Source organism: the organism of the source record quoted next, unplaced genomic scaffold (genome assembly GCF_019419815.1).
Source record: "Pyrus x bretschneideri cultivar Hongxiangsu unplaced genomic scaffold, Pyrus_bretschneideri_v1 Contig6, whole genome shotgun sequence".
NCBI classification, from domain to species: Eukaryota; Viridiplantae; Streptophyta; class Magnoliopsida; order Rosales; family Rosaceae; genus Pyrus; species Pyrus x bretschneideri.
The window spans coordinates 7,534,572-7,558,030 of record NW_025999798.1 but is presented as its reverse complement, the minus strand read 5'-3'; the positions used below and the strand labels follow the sequence as shown (position 1 = coordinate 7,558,030).

The 23,459-nt window shown below is 35.2% G+C and overlaps 3 protein-coding genes and 1 long non-coding RNA gene across 29 annotated transcripts; 2 read left to right on the top strand and 2 right to left on the bottom strand.

Moving 5' to 3' along the window:
• The first annotated feature begins 2,361 nt into the window (after positions 1-2,361).
• On the top strand, positions 2,362-3,203 carry LOC103939048 (major strawberry allergen Fra a 1-3-like). The gene is made up of 2 exons (XM_009349102.3): positions 2,362-2,608; positions 2,710-3,203. The coding sequence occupies exons 1-2, from the start codon at positions 2,425-2,427 to the stop codon at positions 3,003-3,005; spliced, it is 480 nt and encodes a 159-aa protein (XP_009347377.2). The 5' UTR covers positions 2,362-2,424; the 3' UTR covers positions 3,006-3,203.
• A 2,396-nt stretch (positions 3,204-5,599) lies between these two features.
• On the bottom strand, positions 5,600-6,393 carry LOC103959356 (major strawberry allergen Fra a 1-3-like). Its single transcript, XM_048571573.1, has one exon. It carries the CDS (start codon positions 6,289-6,291, stop codon positions 5,812-5,814), a length of 480 nt encoding a protein of 159 aa, XP_048427530.1. The 5' UTR covers positions 6,292-6,393; the 3' UTR covers positions 5,600-5,811.
• Positions 6,394-7,797: 1,404 nt separating this feature from the next.
• LOC103939045 lies at positions 7,798-16,996 on the bottom strand. 26 transcript variants are annotated; one of them, XR_007253601.1, is made up of 13 exons: positions 16,331-16,995; positions 15,490-15,570; positions 15,017-15,062; positions 14,338-14,433; positions 13,264-13,392; positions 12,034-12,146; positions 11,848-11,953; positions 11,211-11,322; positions 10,263-10,934; positions 9,450-9,531; positions 8,925-8,965; positions 8,722-8,788; positions 7,798-7,839 (listed from the first exon to the last, which is right to left on the bottom strand). It is a non-coding gene; the product is annotated as an uncharacterized LOC103939045 (long non-coding RNA). The 26 variants fall into 26 exon arrangements; XR_007253600.1 differs by lacking the exon at positions 7,798-7,839 and adding an exon at positions 7,845-7,863; XR_007253602.1 differs by lacking the exon at positions 7,798-7,839 and adding an exon at positions 15,165-15,220 and having other exon boundaries at positions 8,575-8,788; positions 16,331-16,996.
• A 4,340-nt stretch (positions 16,997-21,336) lies between these two features.
• Positions 21,337-22,125, top strand: LOC103939046 (major strawberry allergen Fra a 1-3-like). Its single transcript, XM_009349100.3, has one exon. The coding sequence runs from the start codon at positions 21,431-21,433 to the stop codon at positions 21,908-21,910; it is 480 nt and encodes a 159-aa protein (XP_009347375.1). The 5' UTR covers positions 21,337-21,430; the 3' UTR covers positions 21,911-22,125.
• The last annotated feature ends 1,334 nt before the right edge of the window (positions 22,126-23,459 follow it).

Here is a 23,459-nt window from a genome sequence, read left to right as displayed (position 1 = left end):
CAGATTTGATATTTTCAATAGGTTGAGTACTTGTATGAAATGTTTAAAAATGTTGAGTCCAATTTGAAGTAACACTAAAAATATGAGTCCAATTTAATCCAACAAAATATCATAATTATTGAAGAGGAAAAAAATTCGAAGAAATAATTTACCTGCTCCCCCAAAAAAATTGTTGTGGCCTTAGAAATCAAAGAAATGAGAAGTGCAGAGGAGATTACCGGCTTTCAAAGCTCCAAGAGAGTGTGGGCGTCAGTGAAAGAGAAAGGGCATAGGAGGGATATATGCTGTAAATTACAACTTGAGGTCATGTCATATTGCAATTTGCATATAGGTGATCCAATCCATATATGGCATTCTGTCATATACTTAGTTTGCAACTCGGCAACTGTAATAATACAGAAATTCAGTCATTTTGAAATGCAACTCATTCAACTCAAAATAGAAATTAACGACAAAGTTAAAGTGAAGGGAGAAGTACCCGTTATTCAAATTGATAATGCGGTCAACAACATTTTCTTGCCGTTCTCCTCCAGTTGAAGTTTTTTTTTCAGAATTACTACATAAGGAGGAAGAACAATACAGTTATATGCAAGGTCCCAGTGAAGCAGCACGATCATTTTTTTTTCTATATGGAACGATCACATCGTGCGTTTTCATTCTCTTTCCTCACGCTGTAGGATTCAGTTTTATCTGGCATTTTTTGTGTCGCGCAAGCGCAATGTGGCTTCAGTTTTCTTTTTTCTGCTTCTTCTTCTTCGAACAAGGAGAAGTGAATCGAACTTAAACATCTCACAATGAGTTAATCATATTAATAATGTGGTTTAAATTTATCTTTGGCGAGAATCGAACTTAACACCTCTCATAAATAAAGAGGAATATCATTAGACCGTAATACTAAGGAACACATTTTTTTATTCTTATTTAGATTTTTTTTCTATTAGTATCTAAAATAAAGGAAAGGGATCTTCGGATCCCTTCCTCCTAATCCGCCAAATCAGGGAATATTTGTCATTGAAAATTAATCCAACGACTGAAGTTATTATAACTTTTAAAGTGGATCCCTGTTTGCAGCCGTTTGATCAAATTTCAATGGCATAGATTCCCTAATTTGGTGGATTAGGAAGAAGGGATCTGGAGAGGATCCCTTTCCTAAAATAAAATGCTTATTTTCTTTTTACGGAAATACCCTTAGGATTACGAGGACATAAATCTTATTCTTTCAAGACAGGCGTTTTTGTATGCTATACCGTATATAATACCAACTGATCATGAGATTTGTGTACTGTCTTTCTTCCCACTTGTACTGCCTTTCTCCCCACTTATTATGCCATTATCCAAATTATGATTTGTAAGCATGTCATGATCAAACAGCCCACCCGACATTTAAGGTCGTCTTTTATGTCGAAGTTAAATACTTGCATCTTCTTCCTTTTCTTGTATGATTAACCATGAATTAATTGGTGTTGTTAGTTAATATATAGTTGATATCGATTGTATGATCATCAAGAAAATCCAAGTGTATTCACTATTATTCTACCTGTTGGAAATGACGATAATATTGAGTTTGATTTTGGACAATTATGCATTGATTCTATAAATTCTATTTGTGGCCTTCTTTGACTTAATACATTTATGCATTTTTATTTTATATTTTATGCATGTAATTTTTCTTGGGATGTGATATTCACACACCTTATTTTACTTTTCACACATCCTTCTAATTTTCAGCCGTCAGATCTGATGAATTGAAAAAAATCAACGGATAGAAATTAACAAGGGATGTGTAAGAAGTAAAATGAAGTATGTGGATAGCACACCCTTTTTTTTTTTCCTTCAACAAACACTATTATTCACACTAAGGGAAGGATGTGAGTTTAGCCTCACAATGAGGTAACAATAATATCGTTAAAATTCGTTTAACGGATAGAAATTAACAAGGGGTGTGTAAGAAGTAAAATGGGGTGTGTAAGAAGTAAAATGGGGTGTGTGGATAGCACATCTTTTTTTTTTCTTCAACAAACAATATTATCCACACTAAAGGAAGGAGGTGAGTTTAGCCTCACAATGGGCTAGCAATAATATCATTCAAATTCGTTTTTGGCAAGAGTTAAACCTAAAATCTCTCACTTACAAGTGAAAAATAATATCACTGGATCATAGTATTAAGTGGCATATCTTATGCATGCAATTGAAAAAATATTTAATTTTCATTTCACATGGAAAACATCCATTGTAAACTTCAAATTTTGTCCTAAATCCTTTTCATATAGGGGGTTACTGTACACGTACCCTCCGTCCCAAATCTATAAATACCACTCTCTCTGGTGATAAAATTTTCTCACATCAACATCAATCATCCTCTTTGCTTCCTCCTTTCATTCTTAATTTCCTTGCTCATTTTCTAAGCTCTTAAAAATCATCATCATGGGTGTCTTCACATACGAAACCGAATACACCTCAGCCATCCCCCCTGCTAGGTTGTTCAATGCCCTTTTTCTTGATATTGACAACCTCATCCCAAAGATTGCTCCACAAGCAATCAAAACTGTTGAAATTCTTGAGGGGGATGGCGGTGTTGGAACCATCAAGAAAGTTAGTTTTGGCAAAGGTTTGTTTCTGTTGACTTGTTAATTTTATCTATCTAATATATATATTGATCGAAAATACTGGCTAGTATCTTAATTTCTAATTTATTTTTCCATTTGACAGGGAGTGAATACAACTATATAAAGCACAAGGTTGAGGGACTTGACAAAGATAGCTTTGTGTATAGCTACAGTCTGATTGAAGGAGATGTCATTTCTGACAAACTTGAGAAAATCTCTTATGAGATTAAGTTGGTGGCATTTGGCACTGGTTCCAATATCAAGAGCATCAGCCACTACCACACCAAGGGAGATGTTGAGATCAAAGAAGAACATGTTAAGGCTGGAAAAGACAAGGCCCTTGGTCTGTTCAAGCTTATTGAGAACCACCTTCTGGCAAATCCTGATGCCTACAACTAAAACCATCTATTTGGCAACAAACTTGTGTCTTGCTTTCTCCGTTTATTCAAGTGTGTGGTTTTCAAATTTTCAGCATACCAAAGCAATTCTCTGACTTGCACTTTGGATATGATTACAGAGCAATGCTGTATTTAATTTTAATCTAAATAAATAATATATATACTACTTATATGTAAGTTATTCGATGATATTTAGCCTTTGGAGTAGCCAGAGCTGCCAGACTCTGTGCGATTAGTCTTTTGATCAAGTAAAAGGTGTGCGACTTCATGTAGATAATAATGCCGGATTTATGGGAATTTTTTTTTAACAAGGCGATAGTATCTGAATTTACGTGAATTGATAATTAATAAAATCAAGAAAAATTACAGAAAGCGATAATTAATATAAAATGGGAAAACAAGTAATTTTAAAAAATCTACATAAGTAAAAGAAAAAAGGACTGATAGCCTTCGACATTTCCACCGTTATGCATTGACCAGTACGAATTAGTTTACTAGGACGTTGACCGTGAAGGAAGTTGATACGGGGAGTAGCTAACTCATCCTTCTGCTGGAGGAGCATTTGCAATGCGAGAGATGTGTTATCTCGGGGTTTGCAATGGCTAATTGGGAATGGAAAATCGGTAGAATTCTGGGAAGACCCCTGGATTCCCCTCCCATCCATGTTTCGGATTTTCTCCCCAAGGCCGGCAAATTGTAGTTTGGAATTTGTAGCAGATTGGATTGAGCCCATGTCCAAAGCCTGGAGGGTGGATCTTCTCAATTCTTTCCTTCCCCCGGTGAAGGTTGATCCTATTCGCCCTATTCCTCTCAGTCTACGTGATGTGGCTGATCAGTTTATTTGGCACCATGAGAAAAAGGGCATTTTTCGGTGAAAACGGCGTACCACGTCGCGAGGGAATGGGTTCGGCCGACTGCTCAACATGGTTCATCTTCTTCATCCCCAAATCCTTTTTCCGAATTGTGGTCGAAAGTTTGGCACGCAAATGTTCCCCCAAAGGTCCGTGTCTCCTTTTGGCGTTTGTGCACTGAATCACTCCTGACAAGGAAAAATTTGGGCTTGAAACATATTACGACGGATCTATTGTGCGTACTATGCAACTCCCCCACGGAGTCGGTATCCCACCTTATTAGGGATTGTCAATATGCTCGGTGTGCTTGGTTGTTCTCCCCTCTGGGGCCTTACCAATCCTCCAGGATTCACCGTCCTTCAAAGCTTGGGTGTTGGACCTTCTTTATAACCTACCCCTTTAAATATGTTGGAAGTCTTCATGATGATTTGCTGGGCTGTTTGGAACTCTCGCAACAACAAGCTTTGGAATGACCGCTGTGATTCTCCAGATTTAATGGTGACTAAGGTCCTCTCATGGTGGTAACAATTTGTGTCGGAAAACACCCCCTTGCTCAGTGACTTCCAACATATACTTCATAGTGACTTTATATGAATTACAGGGAAATGGTCTATAGACTCGTGTAAGTCATGTGCATATATTTGATGAAATTGTGAGTTGAACTTGTACGATCCCTATTTGATAAAATTGGCAAATTAGTTTGATGAACTTGTACGATCCTAACATATATGGCGTGAGGTACACTAATTTAAAAATCGGAAATCAAATAAGCTAAGAAAATTCGAATGCAAGAAGCAAGAACTGCGGATGGAGGTGAGTCATGCCATATACGGATGAGGAAAAACAAGCTCTTGAATCGTCATCTTGTTGGAGTTTGAGACCCCCTTGTCCCACATTGATCAACAGTATTTTTTCACTAACCTTTATATAGGCTTATTCCCTTTTCTTAGTAATTGGAACTTGGACCATTTGGAAATGGATTGAAGGCTTGGGCCTTATGGTTGTGTAGATTAAGCTTGAATATAATATAGCCTAAATACAATTAATATTAATTAATCAAGACAAGGGCCTTGTGGCACTTGGGGCCTTGAAATTTAAAATTAATCAGATTCATTAATTAAAAACGTTTTGATTAAAAGACACATCTATTAGAAAGAGTTGTATATTACACTGAATATGTATTTGAAAGGGTCCCTCCTTGTCTTCTGTACAAAATTTCCAGAGAGTAAACACACAAAGCAATTCGCTAGAGTTCTATAATCCAGTGCGGGTTGTAGAATTAGGTGTAGAACCACAAGCACACGAGCGGGACGGAAATACTGTTTGAAGGACATAGAGTTTAGGCTAGCCTCTACCTTCAATTCATTCAAGTTAGTATCATTTTAATTTTTTGTATTTATTGTGTAATTGCATTCTGTATTGCAAGTATTTTTGAATAATAAAGTATAAGTATTTCGGTGCTGTATTTCTATTATTTATTGGTTCTAAATTGTTCTCCAACACATCCTGGGTGTATTAACTCATGGGCTTATTTATGGTATGAATTACCAAATGGTTTACAAGGAAAACGAAATCAGAGTTATCCCTTCATCACTTTATGCCATATGTGGTAGAGATTCAAATGTTATTCAATTATTATGATTTGCGGGTAATTGAAATGTCGCTTCTCATGCGTTCAGTAAACTAAAGGAGTTAGGAAGGTGGAACATAACATTGGCAAATACAAACTTGCATTAAGAAAGACTTGCAGGAATAATCAGATCCATTAATTTTGAGTTTATTGCAAATGAAAGGAAAAACAACATTCACTCTTCAATCAAAACCTTCAATTACGTACAAGCCAAACACTGTTTTGGAAGGGAAGAAAATATATAAAACGGATTAAAATCACACCAATATTTGACGGCAAAGATGACACGAGACTGAATAACACATAAATGCAGCAGCAGACAATGTTTAGTTGTAGGCATCCTGGTGCTCCAAGAGGTAGTTCTCAATCAGCTTGAAGAGGTGGGAGGCCTTCTCTTTGCCAGCCTTAACATGCTCTTCCTTGATCTCAACATCTCCCTTGGTGTGGTAGTGGCTGGTGCTCTTGATGATGCAACCGCTGCCGGAAGCCACCAACTTAGTCTCGTAACAGATTTTCTCAATTGTTTCGGAGATAGCATCTCCCTCAATCACACTATACTTATACACAAAGTTGTCCTTGTCAACTCCATCGATTCTGTGCTTCACATAGCTATATGTGCTACCTTCACCGAAGTTGATCTTCTTAATGGTTCCAACTCCACCATCTCCTTCAAGGATCTCAGTGCTCTTCACTGCCTGTGGTGCAATCTTGGGGATGAGGTTGTCAGCATCAAGAACAAAGGCATTGTACAATCTAGCGGGGGGGATGACGGAGGTGAACTCGGATTCGTATGTGAAAACACCCATGATTATGAGATGTGTTTATGAAGTGGGAAAATAACCGACGAAGAGGAAGACTAAGAAAGAAAGATGATGTATTGGGGGATTTTGAGTTGTGAAGAAGTGAGGAGGATATTGGTATTTATAGGCTTGAGGTAGAAGGTGGATCAAAAGGTTTACGCAAGCTCCTAATTGTTTAATGGGTTTTATTCATCGTGGACGTGGGAACCATTACTTTTGTACAAGGAAATTTTGTAATGTAATCAAGGAAAGGACCATCAGGAAATTGAATAAGAAATGGCCAATTACTCACGGGGTGGACTATCCTCAATTTTTTCTTTTGCTTACCAATTAGTGCTCTAGAGATCACACATCATTTTTTAAAGATATATTTTTACACTAAATTTGTGTTGAACTTGCATCCACATGTTCGAATCTAAGATCATTTATGTACAAATAAATAGAAATAACACTACACCGTAACACTAAGTTATTAATATTTTAAGGGTCATATTCTCTCATAACTTAACACTTTTTTGTCTTTCGCTGTTATATTTATAGGACTTTTCAATAATTCAATTTTTGTTGACGTATTATTGGAGTATCTCTAATCATATTCTCTATTAATAATTTTTGGACATTCACAACGGGCATAGTCACGGGCTGCGGACATAAGGGCATCTGAAAAAGATAATACAATAGGACTCTGTATTTGGATAATATTTGTTACAATTGAATATTCCAGTTTGGAGATGTGAAAAGCCAAATGACGGCCAATCAAAAGTCGACGCATTGCAGCCAATGTTGAATTGCAGGTCAAGTCATTCCTAAATTGAACTTCTGGAAGTGCATATACTAGTCGTGAGGCAGTAGGGACAACAATAGAATTGTACAGTACCAACTTGCATATACTGGTTGATGATCTACAGGCATAGCTGTTCACATCAGGTCAGGCTCTCAATTGTTGCGGTCTATATATAGCACCTACAGCATTCCCCTTCACTCCAAGTCAAAACCTGAATATTGTAGATCAACAATTTTCTTCATATTTCCTTAGAACTCTTTGATCGTTTTCATAATGGTTAGGCCATCTTCAACCGATGGCTGACCAGAGGGCTTGTTTTAGCCCTCTGGCCTTCCAAGATTTTCCAAGATATTAATATTTTAATAAACAGTACAAGTTCATATTTGCCTCCGTCTCCAACCGAGGGCCAAAGGGCCAGAGGGCTCGTTTTAGCCCTATCACAAAAAACCGTCTCCAACCGAGGGCCAAAAGACAATAGCGCCAAACATAATTTATTATTTAAAAACTACAACTTAAATGTTGTTTAAGTTTTACGTTGTTAAATGTTTTTTTTTATGTTGCATAATTTTTATGTTGGTTAATGTTATTAATATTGTTTCATATTGTTTAATGTTGTTTCATGTTACTTAATTTAATTTAATGTTGTCTAATGGCTTAGGAAGTTATAGAAAAAATAGAATTAAAAGAAACATGAAACAAATTTTGTGAAATAGAAGTTACTAGAAAATATGCCCGCGCGTTGCTGCGGGACTTGAATGCATCACCTTTAACTGCATGAATAAGACACATTTTACCTGAATAAATTCAACATAATCATGAATGAACAGAGGGATAGATGAGGGAATGGGATCGGTAAGATATGCAACTTCGTTTTTATATACATTCAACTTAACTGACATGAAAAGACATTGTACAATTAACAGGAAGAAACTGAACATTCTGTTTCCCTAATAAACAGAAGAAACAGAAGCAACATCTAGTTCACACAAAACTTGCCCTTGCAGTCAAGGTGGCAAAATATACATCCTGTAGGCTAGGCACATGTTTTAGCAGTTGTCAAAAAAAAAAAAAAAAAAAAAAAAAAAAAAAACCCTGTTTTGTTCTTATTCTGGCATCTAAGTTTTCAAGCTCAAACGTGCAAAGCCAAAAACACGTAGGGCGCCTGTTTCCATAAGAAACAGAAGTCTGAGAAGTGTATTTTAGTTTAGAGAACATGCATGTATTTTCTAACAGCGAAAACATGAGCAAATATGATTGGGCAAAAACATATAATGGGTAGAAACATGAGAGTAAAAAATCCAAACCTCAAGAATATGATTGTACTATAGCAAATATGATTGTGTCGTACTCGAGGATCAAATGGGGACTTGAGATTTTGGTAACTGTGTAGAAGAAAAAGAACAACAATGGAACATTCCTAGAAACTAACCCTCAAACCCATCCAATTCGGATCAACTAATCAACCAAATTAGGCCAATGAATAACCCTAAATTTACTCAACCAAATTTGCCCAATCAATAATCCTTAAGGATAAGATTATTTTTAGCCACACACACAAATTCACACGCTAGTCATTTGATACATTTAACTAATTCTGCAAGTTGTAAATGATTAAGAATAATTTAGAATGATTAAGAATAAATTGCAAGTACTTGAAAAGCTGAGTAGCGAAGTTTGGAGAAGTCGTTAAATAATCACTATCTGTGGATTGAGAATAACCTGCATTCACATTGCACAAAATTCTATGAAAATGGGGACAAATTAACATATTTGAAATAAGTATTAAGATGCAAATATTCTCAAGATAAATTAAGCAGAAAAGGAACGAAAAAAATGATTCGCAACTTCAACTTACCATGCCAAAGAAGCTCCATAAGAGTAGTAGCTTTCTCCTTACTTCATGCATCCGTTGATCATGGAAATTATAAAAATTCATCCAATCAAAAGACAATGTAAAAGTTGTGAAAAGGTAAATATGCAACAAAGAATCTTAAGATATACCTGACAAATTTGCAATTCCATTATAATTTCACACAAAAAAAGATCAAATTTTGATTCAAACAAAACAATCTCATCTGTTACAGATTGGACCAACCAAAAAAATATTATACTAACATGATTTTCAACCCAACTATAAAAAGGAGCTTTATAACAGCACAATCAATATCATTTCAACCCAACCAAAAAGAAACTGATTGTATGTGATAAGTTTGTAAACACAAAGAAAATGTATCATATTTCATGACTAATCAAAAGCTTACAAATGTCAAGTAAGAACATACGTAAGTTCAAATGCAAGAATGCAAATGAAGACAATTCACTCCATTGTGTTCAGCAAGGGAATACAAAGTGACGAAAATAGTATGATAGTGATTCATACCTTTAACTTGATCTGATGGCAGGGCATTGAATGTTGATTGAACAAAATTTTGCAAGTAATGAGGTTGCATAAAAACTTTCACCTGAAAAGTTAAAACCCACCATTATATGAAGGTAAATAAGGAAAATCTAATCCAATCCAATCCAATAATCAGAACAATCGGAGAAGTGTATTTTAGTTTAGAGAACATGCATGTATTTTCTAAAAGAATATGATTGTATTACAGCAAATATGATTGGGTTGTACTCGAGGATCAAATGGAAACTTGAGATTTTGGTAACTGTGTAGAAGAAAAAGAACACCAATGGAACATTCCTAGAAACTAACCCTCAAACCCATCCAAATCAGATCAACTAATCAACCAAATTAGCCCAATCAATAACCCTAACTTTACTTAACCAAATTTGCCCAATCAATAATCCTTAAGGATAAGATTATTTTTTAACTATACACAAATTCACATGCTAGTCATTTGATACATTTAACTAATTCTGCAAGTTGTATTTCTGTAAATGGGAATGAAAATGTAACTTTTGGTCTTATACTTTCATAACCAATACAAATCTCAAATGTGGGAGTCTCAAAAGTTGTTTCATTTATTTCATTCCAAAGAAATTTTTTGTTCGGACAGATATTCGAACAAAATACTCTCTGACCGACACTCACTTAAACACGTTAGAAGAACTCACGTTTCTCTACCTGAAAAGGAGTTCAGGGATATGAAAAAAATACTTAATACCAAAAGCATAAACCACACTCAATACAATCAATAACTAAACTAACAATATATTCAACAATTTATCAAAAACAAACCATATAATTAATGAGTGGTGAGTGCAGACTTTATGGCATTCAGGGCACCAATTATCCTAACAGAGAATGTGTTTTGGTCCTCCTCCTTTGCCATTTCCTCCTCATCCCCTGAATCCTTATCACCTGCACATTCCAACACCGTCTCGAGAAGCACCTTTAGCAAACACCAGGGAGGAAAAACTAATTAATTTTTTTAAAACAAATATTAGTGCACTACAGAAATATATCATCTATAATAAGCAAACGCGCGAATGCCTGAAAACACTAAAAGTCTAATATATCCTTGTATTAGTCCTAATAATCCAAAATCACGTCAAATGGAGGAAAATGATATATCAGAATCGAATACTCATACTAATAGAAATTCTTTCCTTAATTTATCTAATTATCGAAATAAATAAAAAATTAGATCAAGAAAACCAAGAGCCAGATACAATTTTGATGCAAAGCAAGCAAAGTTAGAATACCAAGAGCCAGATTATGCTATTAAATCAAAGAAAACTGAGATGCAATGGAATATATACAAATCTAATCCAAGAAAGCAAACCAAAACCCTTACTGTCTGAGAGAAATTGGGATAGAACATCGTAGAGAGAAATGATTCATGTAGCCACAACAGACACATCACTTGTGACAGTTTCCAAGGGAATTCCGAATTCAAGATTGATCAACCTAAACCATAATTAACTCACAATTTAGTTCCATCAATATGATAGACATACCAAACTGTCAACAAACTAACAAAAGTAAACATAAACATCCCTAGAAATAGCCTAATGGTAGGATTATGTAGTCCAACTGTGCTGAACCAAATAAGAAAAAAATTCAAGTGATCAAAGCTAATCTAGAGCTTTCACCGCTCCCAAACACAGCAAGAATCAGAACATGCGTCGTCAATTTCAAGAAATTCACAGAAAGAGAAAAAGAAAGGGATAGAGTAGTACAAACCTCAGATCGACTGGCCTCAATCCTCTCTATTCCCTCATCATCGTAGCAGAAATCGACAAAAGCATATATACAATGACATTTTATCAGATACTGGTTGGACCACGTTTATTACCTGCCATAAACAGAGAAACAATTTGGTATAAGAATCTGATAAGAATCTCATTCCACAAAACTTCTTCAGTGTTGGCCTAAACAACTGCAAGCAAAAAAATCCCCAAGATACATACTTTCATCCAAATCATCCACCGCCATTAACAAAACCACACCCTATATCTTCCTTTAGCTTAAGATTAAAAGAGTTAACTTATCACCCAAATAAAATAGGTAGATTAACGAATATGAGTTAAAAAGTGGAGGAAAGCAACAAAACCAATCAAACAACGAATTGTCAATAGAATAAAACAACAAATATAGATATCTAAATCAAAGTTTTTTTGACAAAATTTGTGCAAGCATAGTTTCATTTGACAAAAATGTGTTCCCAATTTAATAGGCCATTACTACTTACCAGAACAAATTAGTTTTCGTATCGAAACCAACATAAATCTAAGCAACATACACATTTTAATAGTAAACAAATCGAAAAGCAGATTAATAGCCACATCACAAATTCCCCCATATTAAATAGTGATGTTACCTCACCAGTAGGAGCAGAAGGGTGGTGTGTGGTTGCGCTGTGGCCTTGTAGCAAGAAGGATGACGACATTTGCTTGCCGTTTAACCAAAAATTACCCGTCGAATTTCTGAATTTCACCGGAAAAATGCAAATGTTAGGATTACCTTTGATTAACCTTAAAATGAACTGAAATCCAACATGCAATACCTGAATTTATCTTTTGGGAGTGAGAGGAGTCATTTCCAGGTAATGGCAAGGGCCAATTCACCTGCAGATTTGGTTTTTGAGATCTGATAGCTTCCCTCCAATTCGAAAAAGCTCTGGAAGGTCGTGAAATTACCCATGAATATCGGTTGCATCAACATGCAGGCAAAGCATAAAAATTATAATAAATCAACAATTGTCAAATAGAAAAGAGAATGTATTTAAGGTTGAAAGAGAGCAGGCTTAACATTTTGTCCTGGTAATTATATTCCAACTCTTCCATATATAGCAATTATATTCTAACTTTTCCATATAATAACTTAATTGTTTTTTCAACCCTGGAACCAATTACATAAATACGAATGCAGCATTTCTATTGAAGGATATAATTCTCCTCTCCCTATATTCTTCCCCCTTCTCTAACCAAATAAAAATCCCCAAAAATATGCACAAAGAATTCTAAAAAAAAAACAATACAAAATTAATGCAAGCAAAGAAAAAGAAACGAAAACTCTTCTGTTAGATTCTATTAGTTTCTTAGTAACCAGCAGTGAAATGTTTCATCCTCTCACCAATTAATTAATATGTGAATAAACGAATGACTAAACTTTCTTAATCACAAAAGGCACAAAGCAAAAAACGAAAATCATTTACCTTAATGACAAAGCACTCTGGAGTTTGAACGGTTACATTATCTTATTGTTTAAAAACTGAAAATCTACAAATGTCAACATTTGCACATATATCAGAGAAGGCATTATCGGCTGGATTTATCCTTTAAGAAAATCGACAACAACTGTAACGTAAACTACCAAATACCAAATTAAATACTCGAACATGACAACCCCAAACATAAACAAAATTGTATATGAATTCAAAATAATATTAATTAGGGCACAAAACATAAACAAAATCCCAAACCAATTAAAAAAAAAAAAACCTAAGGGCAAGATAGGCCAAACCCGTGCATTCCTCATCTTTCCCTTTCCTTCCCGTCTCTTTTGCCCTCATGCCATTAATCTCTCTCCTCTTAGAATTATATAAACAACAGCAAAAAACAATAATACAGTAATGAAAATAAACACAGACCTTAACAAAAAAAAAAAACCAATTACTCATCAACTTCATGTATATATAAAAGAGATGAGACTATCTTTTATAAAAGATATAAAAGAGGTTAGAGTGCAAGGGCAAGACTGAATGAAATCATGAAACTTAAAAGAGAGATCTTACATGAATCAATTGTCATCATACAAAACATGGAAACTGGTAGTGCAGCTAGATGCCTCAAGACCCTCAGCCCCACAGAAGTCATAGAACTTGGCAGCATATGGTAGATTGTCGGGTCCCATTTCATAGTACCTTAAATTGATAAAAAAAATAAAATAAAACACCAATCAAATCAAGCTGTCATTTCTAATTAATCAAATTCCAGACCCTAAGAAATATAGAAGCATAGTTATTGAAGAGCAATTTCTCTCTCTCTCCCTCTCTCTCTCTCTCTCTCTCCCTCAATATTTCCAGTCGACTGCGAAATAGAAAATACAACCCAAAATGCCCAAAAAGCAGAAGCTCAAAGGCAAAAATAGAAAATAAAAACGCATTCGAAAAGAGAAAGTCGTTGAAATTTACCCAAAATGTACAGAGATCCAGGACTCACAGAAAAATTAATTTCAAGATCAAACACTAAAGGGATGTGAAACTTTACCCTTTTTCTCATTTGTAGGTACCAAAATCAATTTACAAAATTAAGGTTGGCCTTTTCATAGTCTCTATTGGGTAATGAAAGTTATGTGAAAAGTTCGGAAATAACCAAACCAACATCCAATTTAGTACAGACCTAAGAAAAACATAAGTAAGAAACTATTTCCAATTTGTCATTCATTTATCAAACACAGTAATACAGTCATAGAAAAGCTCTTAACTCACTTATCAAAATTGAATTAATTAAACTGGATGTTGGGGTCAATATTTTGTGTCCGCCTAAGGATATTTGAGGCTAAAAATTTGAACTCTACTCAGTTTAGCTTCTTAGTTATTTTATTTTTCGGTCTTCGGATTTCGACTAAATATTTAACATTCCATAGTGTAGTTTCAACTTCAACTTTCCCGTGAGAGCTTGCATACTGGATTTACCTTTTGCAATTTAAATTACATGACTCAAAATACAACCCAAATAGAACACAAATGGCCCATAGAAAAAAAATGCGAAATACTTACCAATCACTATTCACAGTTTTAGTCAAAGAACTCAAATTTCAGAGATACAAAACAGAGAAGCTTGTATGAATCATTTATAAAGGTTACCTCCTTTTGGTTGAAAAACTGAAGGGTGACGCCAATTCTTCTTCTGCTTCCACCTCCTTATGGAACTTTAACTGCTAGTCACATTTGTATGTGAACCTGAAATCAGTACCCAGTCAGTACCTTTGGCAAGCTCATGGGGGTATTACAACATGTATGGGAAGATTATTGCAACTCTAATAAATGAAGAAGCATTCATTTGAGGATGTCGATGAGGGAGAGAAGAAGAAGAAAAGAAGAGCTAGTTGAGGAACAGAAGAATTTTGGTGCTGTGTTCGGTTTGGAGGTATGGTCTTAAGAGTTTACAAACTGCCTATATGATTCGCTTGTTTCAGTGTCTTCATTATCTCTAATTCTTTTTTACCACCTCTTCTTTCATGAAGGCATAATCGTCAGATTATTTTCTAACATAAAATATACACCCGTGAGTAGTTTAAAGCATAACTGTACTGAATCAAGCAGATGAAATAAACTTCAGTTTTGTTCGAGCAGAATTCAAAACCTAAAACCAGATATTAGAAAAGCTTATTAACATCTCAACCAAAAACCTTTAGCTCCTATTCAAACATTGTGGAATCAGTTTCAACAATGAAACCCGCTACAAAAGAGAAAATTTTGATTCAAATGGGTGACATTACATCTAACTGAAGAAACTAAAACAAAAGTATAGCAAATCATATACCTTATAATGTCAAGCAACCAAGTTGTTCCACCAACGACCCAAAATTCTGAAGGAAAAAAAAAGGGTAAATCTATTAGCAATTCAGAGCCCTTAAATTATCAAAAAAACTGGGATAACAGTAAAGAAATTAGCAAAAAATCGAACCCACCAATCATTGGTGACCTTCATATGAAAAGCAATCTCCCATACCGCAGCCTCTTGCGCCTATCCAAAAAATATAGACCTATAATATTCATTCCCCTAGGCACCAAAACCACCATAGTTGCCTCATCCCCCAAGTCGCAGAGCTATTCTCAAAATCCCACTATACCATTTTCCTAGCCGCCCCCAACTCCACTCTTCAATTCATCCTATCTGCCACCCAGCTCTATATCTATATTCTATAGTTCAGTAATAGGAATGAGCTTATCGTAGTGCGTAACTACGCTAATGATTCATAATCAAACAAAATTAAAGATGAAAAGTCTTGGTACCTGTAGGCAAAGGCTAAATCCACCAATCTCTTCCTAATCAAAGTATAATAGCTGCAAAAAGAGGTGGTTCATGGTGAACCCCTGAGTGAGAAAGAAAATGTTTAATCAAAGAGACTTGAAACTCATAACCACATAAATAACAATCTTATTATTATCATCGATGAAGGTAATATCCTTTATTATGTTTTTAGACACAAATCATAAGACAATATTTCTAGTTTCATTTCACCAGTAATTTATACCCTGCCCCCTTCCAGTTTAAACTTGATAGGATGCTTTTCTTTAACCCTAGTTCTTGTCAATCAGTGAGGAGTAATAACACATACAGACATTAAAGTTGAAACCTTTTCCAAGTAGATGCCACACATACAAAAAGATATTAAGCTTAAAGACCTTAATATCCAGCTTTGGATAATTGGCAAGTATCTGCTAACCTTCCCTTATATGCTACAAATTCTGACCTTAATGGAATTTGATTAGAATTATTCAAAGCACAAAAATACCCGTAAACACAAACGAAATTCTTTGAGCCGCACGATATTGCTCAATATATCATGGAGTATTAATCAGTCAGATAACCACAATCAAGGCAACAACAATAAAAACAAAAGCAAAAATTCCATGCTTTAAGTAGAAAAAATTCACTTCTGTTGTAACGAATCGACATTAGAATCAAGCAACCAAGTTATGAAATACGAATTTAAAATGTAACTATTTACTGTGTCTATAATGAATCTGTGAAATCAAATAGTTAAACCCTAAAAAGCACCACTGCAAATAGCATAAGAAAATCAAAATTAACCCCAAAGAAATTGGGAGAGAAGATTATGAAAGGGAATACCTTTCGGCCCTTTTGAGCTATTGGAAAAAAAACCCAACAGAGCCAAAGCCTCCAAATCAAGACTGTTGTGGGATTTTGAAGAGAGAGAAAATATCTGAAGAAATAAAGAGAGAAAATACCAAAAGAAATAAAGCAAGAGAGGGCGGGAACCATAAGGGGGAAGAAGAAGAAGAAGAAGAAGTAGCAGCAGCAGCAGCACAAACGAAGCAAAGGAAGAAGAAATAAGGGGAAAAAAAGGACGATTGAAATTAATGCATCAACCGACGATTGAATCGAGAGTTATGGAAGAAATTTGTACTTTACCGACATGTAGATAAGCTCGGATTTTTGAAGCGAAACGAAGACGATGAGTGGGTTGCGGCGGATGCCGAGTTCACTCGGAGCGGATTCGTCTTCGCCCTCCTCCCCAACCTAAGATGCGCTCAAACGTCATAGCGGATGGATGGTTACAGAGAGAGTCGGGAGAGAAAAAGAGGGAACGATTTTCGACAATTAAGATGACAAAAGTATCCTCCAAACTTTTAATCCGGACCGTCCGATCTTAACCCTAGATGGGCATTCCCATCATTTGAACACCCAAAGGGCCGGCCTCATCAACAATTGAGGTAAGCCCAGCAAACACAGCCCAAAACGAACTAACCCAGCCGCCTTCATCTAGTGGCAAGTTTGTAAATAAACTGAAATGTGGTCCAAAACACTGTTCATTTCTACAGTGCAATTTTGCCAGCTTCTTTAGACTAAAGTAATAGGAAAAAAAATAGAATTTAAAATAAAATGAAACAAATTTTGTGAAATAGAAGTTATAGGAAAAAAAATAGAATTTAAAATAAAATGAAACAAATTTTGTGAAATAGAAGTTATAGGAAAAAATGAAATTTAAAAAAAATATATGAAACAAATTTGTAAAATAAAAGTTATAGGAAAAAAAAATAGAATTTAAAAAAAAATATATGAAAAATAGAAGTTATAGGAAAAAAATTTTAAATAAAAAATAATAATAAAACTGTTAAAAAAATATTAAAACAATTCCTTTCGATTATATAACTGGCAGTAATACATTTATACTAGTAATACAATGTATTCCTATAGGTTATAAACGCCAGGAAATCCAACATAAGCAAAAAAAATAAATGGCCTGTCGGGAAGTGGCTAGCCCTCTAGCCCTTTGGCCCTTTGGGATTCCGTGAGGCCCTCTCAGATTCCAAAGCCCTCTGGCCTAGCCCTCGGTTGGAGACGATTTTCGACCCTCTGGCCATCTGGACCCTTCAGTTGGAGATGGCCTTAACCCCTCATGCCTACAAGTTACAACTAAATTAAAACCTGTTCATATTTGTGGTATGTGTTCAAGTGCTTTGTTTTGGCTTCGTTTTGATTTATAGGAAAATAGTAATAAGACATTCTAGTTGGAATAAAATTAAAAAATATTAATATTTTTGTAATACTCTTCAAGAAATATTAATGAAAGTCTTGGTTCTAACCTGTAACTTGCAAATGTTGGCATAAATTACGATCAGCACAAACCTTTCAAAATTACTTTGACTAAAATAAGTATTTGATGTCACATGAAAATTAACCTTGCACAAACCTTTCAAAATTACTTTGAACTAGTTGACGTCACATTAAAATTACGATGAGCACAAACCGTTCAAAATACATCTTCCTATACACCTCCGACTAAAGCTGCTCAAAGATGTATAATTTTGGTCAGAAAGTTCTTCAATGAGCAATTTTAATGTGGCGTCAAATACTCATTTTAGTCAAAAGTCAAGTTTTTTTTTTTAATTATCTTTTTATGTCTCGAAAGGAATAATCAATTAACAGTTGGTCCAAATTTAAATTTGCATCAATTCTTTTGAGCAAACTACTTGTAAATCTTTTGAAAGTATAAATAGTGAAAGACTTTGAAGTTCTACCAAAAATCAGAACTTCAAGTTCTTTCACTATTTATGAAAAGGCTCGTGCAGGTTAAGACATTTAATGTCCTTTTTTTCCTTCTTCTTTAGATTTAAGCAATAAGAAAATTCATAGCCAAAAGTTATATTTGGCTGTAAATATAGCTAAATCATTTCTAATGCATTGAAAAAGTACCGTTATTTTTTATTGCAATATGAAGTCATGATATAACCTTGGAGTCAAGTGAAACCATTACCCTCGGTAGATGGAAAATACTAGAAAGATGACATATTTGAACTACATTAGTGCATCATTTGGTGTGATAAATGAGAACAAACAAGCATGCATAAGTATAACAGAACTAAACTCGTGGCATAGAGTCGATTATATAACGTACAAATACTAACTCGACTGGTTGTTTATCGATATTCAGGCTCATTCAACACAAACCTACTATAAATATTATGTAACATCCCATATCGTTCAGGGGAGTAGATCCTGTAAGCCTTATATGCATATTCTTATCTCTACCTAGCACGAGACCTTTTGGGAGCTCACTGGCTTCGGATTCCATGGGAACTCCGAAGTTAAGCGAGTAGCGCGCGAGAGCACTCCCATGAGGGGTGACCCACTAAGAAGTTTTCGTCTGAGTTCCCAGAAACAAAACCGTGAGGGCATGGTTGGGGCCCAAAGCAGACAATATCGTACTACGATGGAATCGAGTCCGGAATGTAATGGGGATCCGGACCAGGATGTGACATATTATGTTAAATTTTCAGAAACACTAATATGACGATATTCTAAACCGATCATGCGATCCCATTTGAATAAAACACTTGGGAACAAGTAACATTGTAGTCTCATGGCAGTCCTTATGTTGGTCAAAGAGTTCAGATATGTAAATGTGTAATGAATCAAAAAGGGCACTTAGGTTTATTCTAGACCATAAAGATATTATTGAGTCAGTAGTCAACTTAGCACACCAGCTCTGCTGTAATATTTCGATCATCAAGTCTTAGAACATTTTCTATTAAAAAAATTCCACATTATTAATTAGCACACCAGCTAGTTGTATTAAGTTGGAGGGTAAAGTACAAAAAACTACCTCAACTATTGCGGTCATGACAGTTTCATACCTCATCTTTTAAAATTGACAATGTCATACCGCATCTTACAAATTTGTGACAATGTCATACCTCCGTCAATTTTTCTGTTAGTTTTTCTGTTAAATGCTGACGTGGCAATAGACGGGGACCACTTTCTATTAAAAAATTAATAAAATATTATTAAAAACTAAAAAAAATATTTAATATTTTTTAAATATTAAAATAATAAATAAAAGTAAAATTAAAAAAAAAAAAGGTAAAGTACAAAAAACTACCTCAACTATTGGGGTCAGGACAGTTTCATACCTTATCTTTTAAAATTGACAATGTTATACCGCATCTTACAAATTTGTGACAATGTCATACCTCTGTCAATTTTTCTGCTAGTTTTTCTGTTAAGTTTTGACGTGGCTTGATTCGGGACATATTTTCTATTAAAAAATTATTAAAAACTAAAAAACAATTATTTAATATTTTTTAAATATTAAAATAATAATAAAAGCAGAGAAAAAAAAACCATCTGTTTGTCCCTCCCCTCCCCCTCCCCCCTCCTCTCTCTTCTCCCTATCTTCATTTTCTTCCCCCCACCTGCAAACCCAAAAAAATTAAAAAAAAATTTTTTTTGAAAACCCAACAACCGCCTACAGAAGAACAAGAAGGAGGAGGAGGAGGAGGAGGAGGAGGAAGAAGAAGAAGAAGAGGAAAAAAAAGGAGAAAGGAAAAAAAAAATTCCCCCTATCAGCGCGGAAGAAGAAGAAGAAGGGAGAAGGAGAAGGAGGAAGAAGAAGAAGAGGAAGAAAAAATAAAAAACAAATTTGAAAACCCATCAACACCCCCCTGCGGAAGAAGAAGAAGAAAGAGAAGGAGAAGGAGAAGGAGGTGGAAGAAGAAGAAGAGGAAAAAAAGGAGAAAGGAAATTTTTTTTTTTTTTAAACTTTTTTTTTTAAAAAATAAAAAACCATCAAACCCCCTGCGGAAGAAGAAGGAAGAAGAAGAAGAAGGAAAAAAAAATTATTTTTTTTGAAAACCCATCAAACCCCAAATCCACCACTTTCATTCATTCTCCACATCCTCTTCCGCACCCATCCTCCACCTTCTTTGTGCACCTATCTTCCCACCGACGAGATCTGGGTTTTTTTTTTTTTTTTTTTTTTTTTCTGGGTTGCAGGAAGGAGAAGAGTGTGGGTGTGGGTGTGGGTGTGGGGAAATTGAGTGTGGGTGTGGGTGAGGGAAGAAGATGAAGAAAGGGAGAGGAGGGAGGAGGGAGGAGGGAGAAGGGAGGAGGGGAGGGACGAAATGAGGGTTTTTTTGTTTTGGCCTTTTATTATTATTTAAATATTTAAAAAATATTAAATAATTATTTTTTAGTTTTTAATAATTTATTAATAGAAAGTAGGTCACGAATCAAGCCATGTTAGCACTTAACAGAAAAACTAACAGAAAAATTGACAGAAGTATAACATTGTCAAAAATTAATAAGATGCGGTATGAAATTGTCAATTTTAAAAGATGAGGTATGAAACTTTCGTGATCCCAATAGTTGAGGTAGTTTTTTGTACTTTAAACTTTTTTTTTTAATTTTACTTTTATTTATTATTTTAATATTTAAAAAATATTAAATATTTTTTTTAGTTTTTAATAATATTTTATTAATTTTTTAATAGAAAGTGGTCCTCGTCTATTGCCACGTCAGCATTTAACAGAAAAACTAACAGAAAAATTGACGGAGATATGACATTGTCACAAATTCGTAAGATGCGGTATGACATTGTCAATTTTAAAAGATGAGGTATGAAACTGTCATGACCCCAATAGTTGAGGTAGTTTTTTGTACTTTACCCTAAGTTGGAATTTACAAAATCAACTTCTAGAGGTGCCTTTCTTTGACTATTCAAATTGGAAACAGCCAATGGGAAATTAAAAACCGTCCAAATTTCTCTATCAGTGGGGGTCCACATTACATGACAGCCCCTCAGCAATAACCTATAAATACCACCTCGATATCTTCCACCATCAAATACCTTCATTATCAATTTCTCTTTTGATCTTCCTTCACATTTCATTCTTACTTCGATCATTTTCTAAGCTCTCAATCATTACCATGGGTGTCTTCACATATGAAACTGAATTTGCCTCAGTCTGCGCTCCTGCTAGGTTGTACAATGCTCTTGTTCTTGATGCTGACAACCTCATCCCAAAGATTGCTCCACAAGCAGTTAAAACTGCTGAAATTCTTGAGGGAGATGGAGGTGTTGGAACCATCAAGAAGATTAGCTTTGGTGAAGGAAGTGAATACAGCTATGTGAAGCACAAGGTTGATGGAATTGACAAAGATAACTTTGTCTACAATTACAGTTTGATTGAAGGAGATGTCATTTCTGACAAGATTGAGAAGATCTCTTATGAGACTAAATTGGTGGCTTCCGGTAGCGGTTCTGTCATCAAAAGCACCAGCCATTACCACACAAAGGGAGATGTTGAGATTAAGGAAGAGCATGTTAAGGCCGGGAAAGAAAGAGCCCATGGTTTGTTCAAGCTTATTGAGAACTACCTTGTCGCCAACCCTGATGCATATAACTAAAACCATCGATCTAAATATGATTCTGCACGCTATGGAGTAGGGGAAACAAATTTTGTATCCTCTCCTTTTTTTTCTGTTTATTCAGCGGTGTGGCTTTCCATTTTTTCTTTGCTCATACGGAAGCAGTTTTTGTTTGCAATTTGGAGTTATGATTCAAGTGTAATATTGTATTTGATTTTAATGTCAATAAATGAAACAACATTCGATTACTTTTATACAGAGAACAATGATCTAATTCTTTTTAGGTAATTTATGATTGAATATCATAATTCATAGATGTTCGGGTTATATTGGGTTTGAATGGTTGCGGGCTAAACAAGTGAGAAATGGAGCCCAAAAATGGGCTTAGCAGTGGGCACCCCAACAATTGGTTCCGGGCTGGAAGCAGAACATGCCGAAAATTTGGCTTGGCCCGAGAAATGGAGCACCCATGCTGTCGGCTTTGCAGTGAAAAAAGGGGCTCCTAAGTTACCACTCCTTGATCGCTGATTCTACCCCGAATGTCTGACTGCATTTCCAGTTAAAATGGAATATTACTAATGAAATTGTATTATACATTCAGAATAACCCTAAGAAGATATGATCATATTATCTAACCAATTCTCTCTTCATGTGTTCCTCAAAAAATCTGATTCATGCAGATTCTTCCCCCAACTAAAGAAGAGATCTTGGCGGAATTGCCGCATATGAAATTGAGCATAATTTTTCATAGCCCACTTTTTTTCTCGAGAAGAGATGGGAAACATGGTCAATTTCATTTGATTGAATAGTTGACCCAGCTCCTTGTTGTTTGAAGGTTTTTTTTTTTTTTACAAAAAGCAAACATGAGATAGCAAATCCAGTCTTTCAATAAGATTTTGAAAAGCAGATGTTATCTACAACAACATGGGGTGTGGAGCTAACCCCACAACATGTAACATGAGATGAGTTTGGTAACTCACTTATACTATAAGAGACATAGGGCTAAAGAGAGCCACAAAATGATCCTTTGTGTATAATTTTGTATAATCTCGAATGTTATCAGTTTGGAGCTTGAGCTGAGAAGAAGGCAGCCTAACAGCAGCAGGAGCCCAGCAAAGCTGGGTTGACCCGAGCGAGGTGTCAACCATCAGGCCTGGCAAGGAGAAGGAGCCCAAAAAACTGGACTTGAGCTCAGTGTGCGTAGCAAGCACATGGAGCTGCAGGGTGCCATTTTGCGGCATAGGCCACAGCGCAGGCTCGGCTCGGCACATTGGCACGATGTAGCTTCAGGCGGCGGCACAACTGTGATTTTCTCTTCTTTATTTTTTTTTATTTAGGTTTATAAAACCCTAGTTTGTGTTTCTATTTTTTTTTTTTCCTTTGACTCACACAATTCAACATAACAATGTAGCATATTATAACATAACTTGCATATTCGAAATTTGGACATATAAATTGTGTGTGCATGCACATGCTATATATATTGAATAGTATATGCAATATACAATATGTAAAATAGGGTCTTTTAGAGATAAGGATTAAATGAGATGATTTTACTACTATTTACAATATGTAAAATATGGGCTTT